The sequence below is a fragment of the Lemur catta genome, chromosome 7, assembly GCF_020740605.2.
Source record: "Lemur catta isolate mLemCat1 chromosome 7, mLemCat1.pri, whole genome shotgun sequence".
In the NCBI taxonomy this organism is placed as follows: domain Eukaryota; kingdom Metazoa; phylum Chordata; class Mammalia; order Primates; family Lemuridae; genus Lemur; species Lemur catta.
In genome coordinates this window covers 61,842,349-61,844,087 of record NC_059134.1, presented here as the reverse complement: position 1 = coordinate 61,844,087, position 1,739 = coordinate 61,842,349, and the positions used below count along the sequence as shown (strand labels likewise).

Here is a 1,739-nt window from a genome sequence, read left to right as displayed (position 1 = left end):
CTTGACACATTTAAGGACTTAGTGCATGCATCAATTATATTAGTAAAATTCATTGTTGTGGAAAATCATTCCTAGCTCAGATTAATCTTCCTCTGTAAAATTTGTCTAATCATTCAATTGGCTTCAATGTTTATCTACCAACGCCATTGGTGTTTACTGTGAGTGTACTATGCATTTGGAACTCCTTATTTTGTGTTATAAGTTTTGCATCTTCACTTCCTGTCCTTTTACTTTCCTCTAGTACATATATCTTTCTTATACTTTGTAATGATGATAATGGTGATGATGCTGCTACTGATGAGAGCCTATGGTGACAATAAATGTCAGATCCTAAAACCAAATGTGAAAGTCATATTTTGAGGCGGTGAAACATGCAGACAATGGTGTGGCGGATCTCCTTTGTCTTGGCACTGTAAATGAAAGGGTTGAGCACAGGAGGCACAAAGAGGTAGACATTTGACATGAGGACATGTATATAGCGTGGGGCATACTTCCCAAAACGGTGCACTGTGGAGACCCCAATCATTGGCACATAAAATGCAAGTACAGCCAGGATATGTGACACACATGTGTTGAGAGCTTTGAGGCGCCCCTCACGGGAAGTGATGGCCATGACAGAGTGCAGAATCAGCACATAGGAAAGGAATATAAAAAACAGGTCCATGCCAAAGGTGAATACAAGAACAAAGAGCCCATAGATGCTATTGATAGTAATTTCTGAGCAAGCAAGCTTCATCATGTCTGGGTGTAGGCAGTAGGAGTGAGAAAGAACATTGGATCCACAGATAGGCAGTCTCTTGATAAGGAAGGGAAGAGGGAGGAGGGTGATGAAGCTCCGGGCAGTCACAGCTAAACCTATCCCAGCAATGACTTCATTGGTGAGCACAATGGCATAGCGCAAGGGATCACAAATGGCCACATAGCGGTCAAAACTCATGGCCAGCAGAATACCTGACTCCATCATGGAGAAGGAATGAATTAGAAACATCTGGATTAGGCAGGCATCAAAAGCAATATTTCGGGCATCGAGGCAGAAGGTTCTGAGTACAGTGGGCAGTGTAGCCATGGACATGGCCACATCACTGAAGGACAACATGGATAGGAAGTAGTACATGGGCTCATGGAGTCTTGGCTCCACCCGCACAGCCTGCAGGATCACCGCGTTTCCACCAAGAGCCACAGCGTACATCACACAGAAGGGCCCTGCCAGCCAGGAATGAGAGCTCTCCAGACCAGGGATACCAGTCAGGAGGAAAAAAGAAGGGTGAGTGACATTGAACAATCCCATGGCAGGAGTAACTCTGGGCACTTTTCAGGGCCAGATCTTCTGATTGGAAGAATTCTAAGAGTTGCACTTACAGGAGGACAAGAAAGCAGGAAGTAAGGGACACAGCAACAATGTCTACACAGTTGGAAACTGATGTACTCATGAAATCACTGGTTTGCAGATGGTTCAAGCAAACTTCTTTTCTTCATATTTTATGATCATCAGGCTACAAGCTGAGCTTTCCCTCTGTTTTATGCAAGAAGGAAGACATTGACAAATACTTTGATAATGTCAATTAGTTACAAGGAAAGTGTTTAAACTATGTTATTTACAACTTTGATGTACTTTATAAGCATCATTCAATAGAAATATGTTAACTATAATTCATAGATAGTTATGATAGAGGAAAATCAGGAATTTGAGTCATCAATACCTCTGGGAAGTATTTAAATATTTTCATTAAAATTTTGTT

General features: G+C 41.9%; 1 protein-coding gene across 1 annotated transcript; it reads right to left on the bottom strand.

Moving 5' to 3' along the window:
* Nucleotides 1-301: 301 nt before the first annotated feature.
* Nucleotides 302-1,363, bottom strand: LOC123641600 (olfactory receptor 51I2). The gene has a single exon (XM_045556481.1). It carries the CDS (start codon nucleotides 1,286-1,288, stop codon nucleotides 350-352), a length of 939 nt encoding a protein of 312 aa, XP_045412437.1. The 5' UTR covers nucleotides 1,289-1,363; the 3' UTR covers nucleotides 302-349.
* Nucleotides 1,364-1,739: the final 376 nt, after the last annotated feature.

Bases quoted from the DNA above. Each gene is read 5' to 3' on its own strand.
- LOC123641600 (XM_045556481.1), bottom strand. From the start codon at position 1,288: ATGGGATTGTTCAATGTCACTCACCCTTCTTTTTTCCTCCTGACTGGT.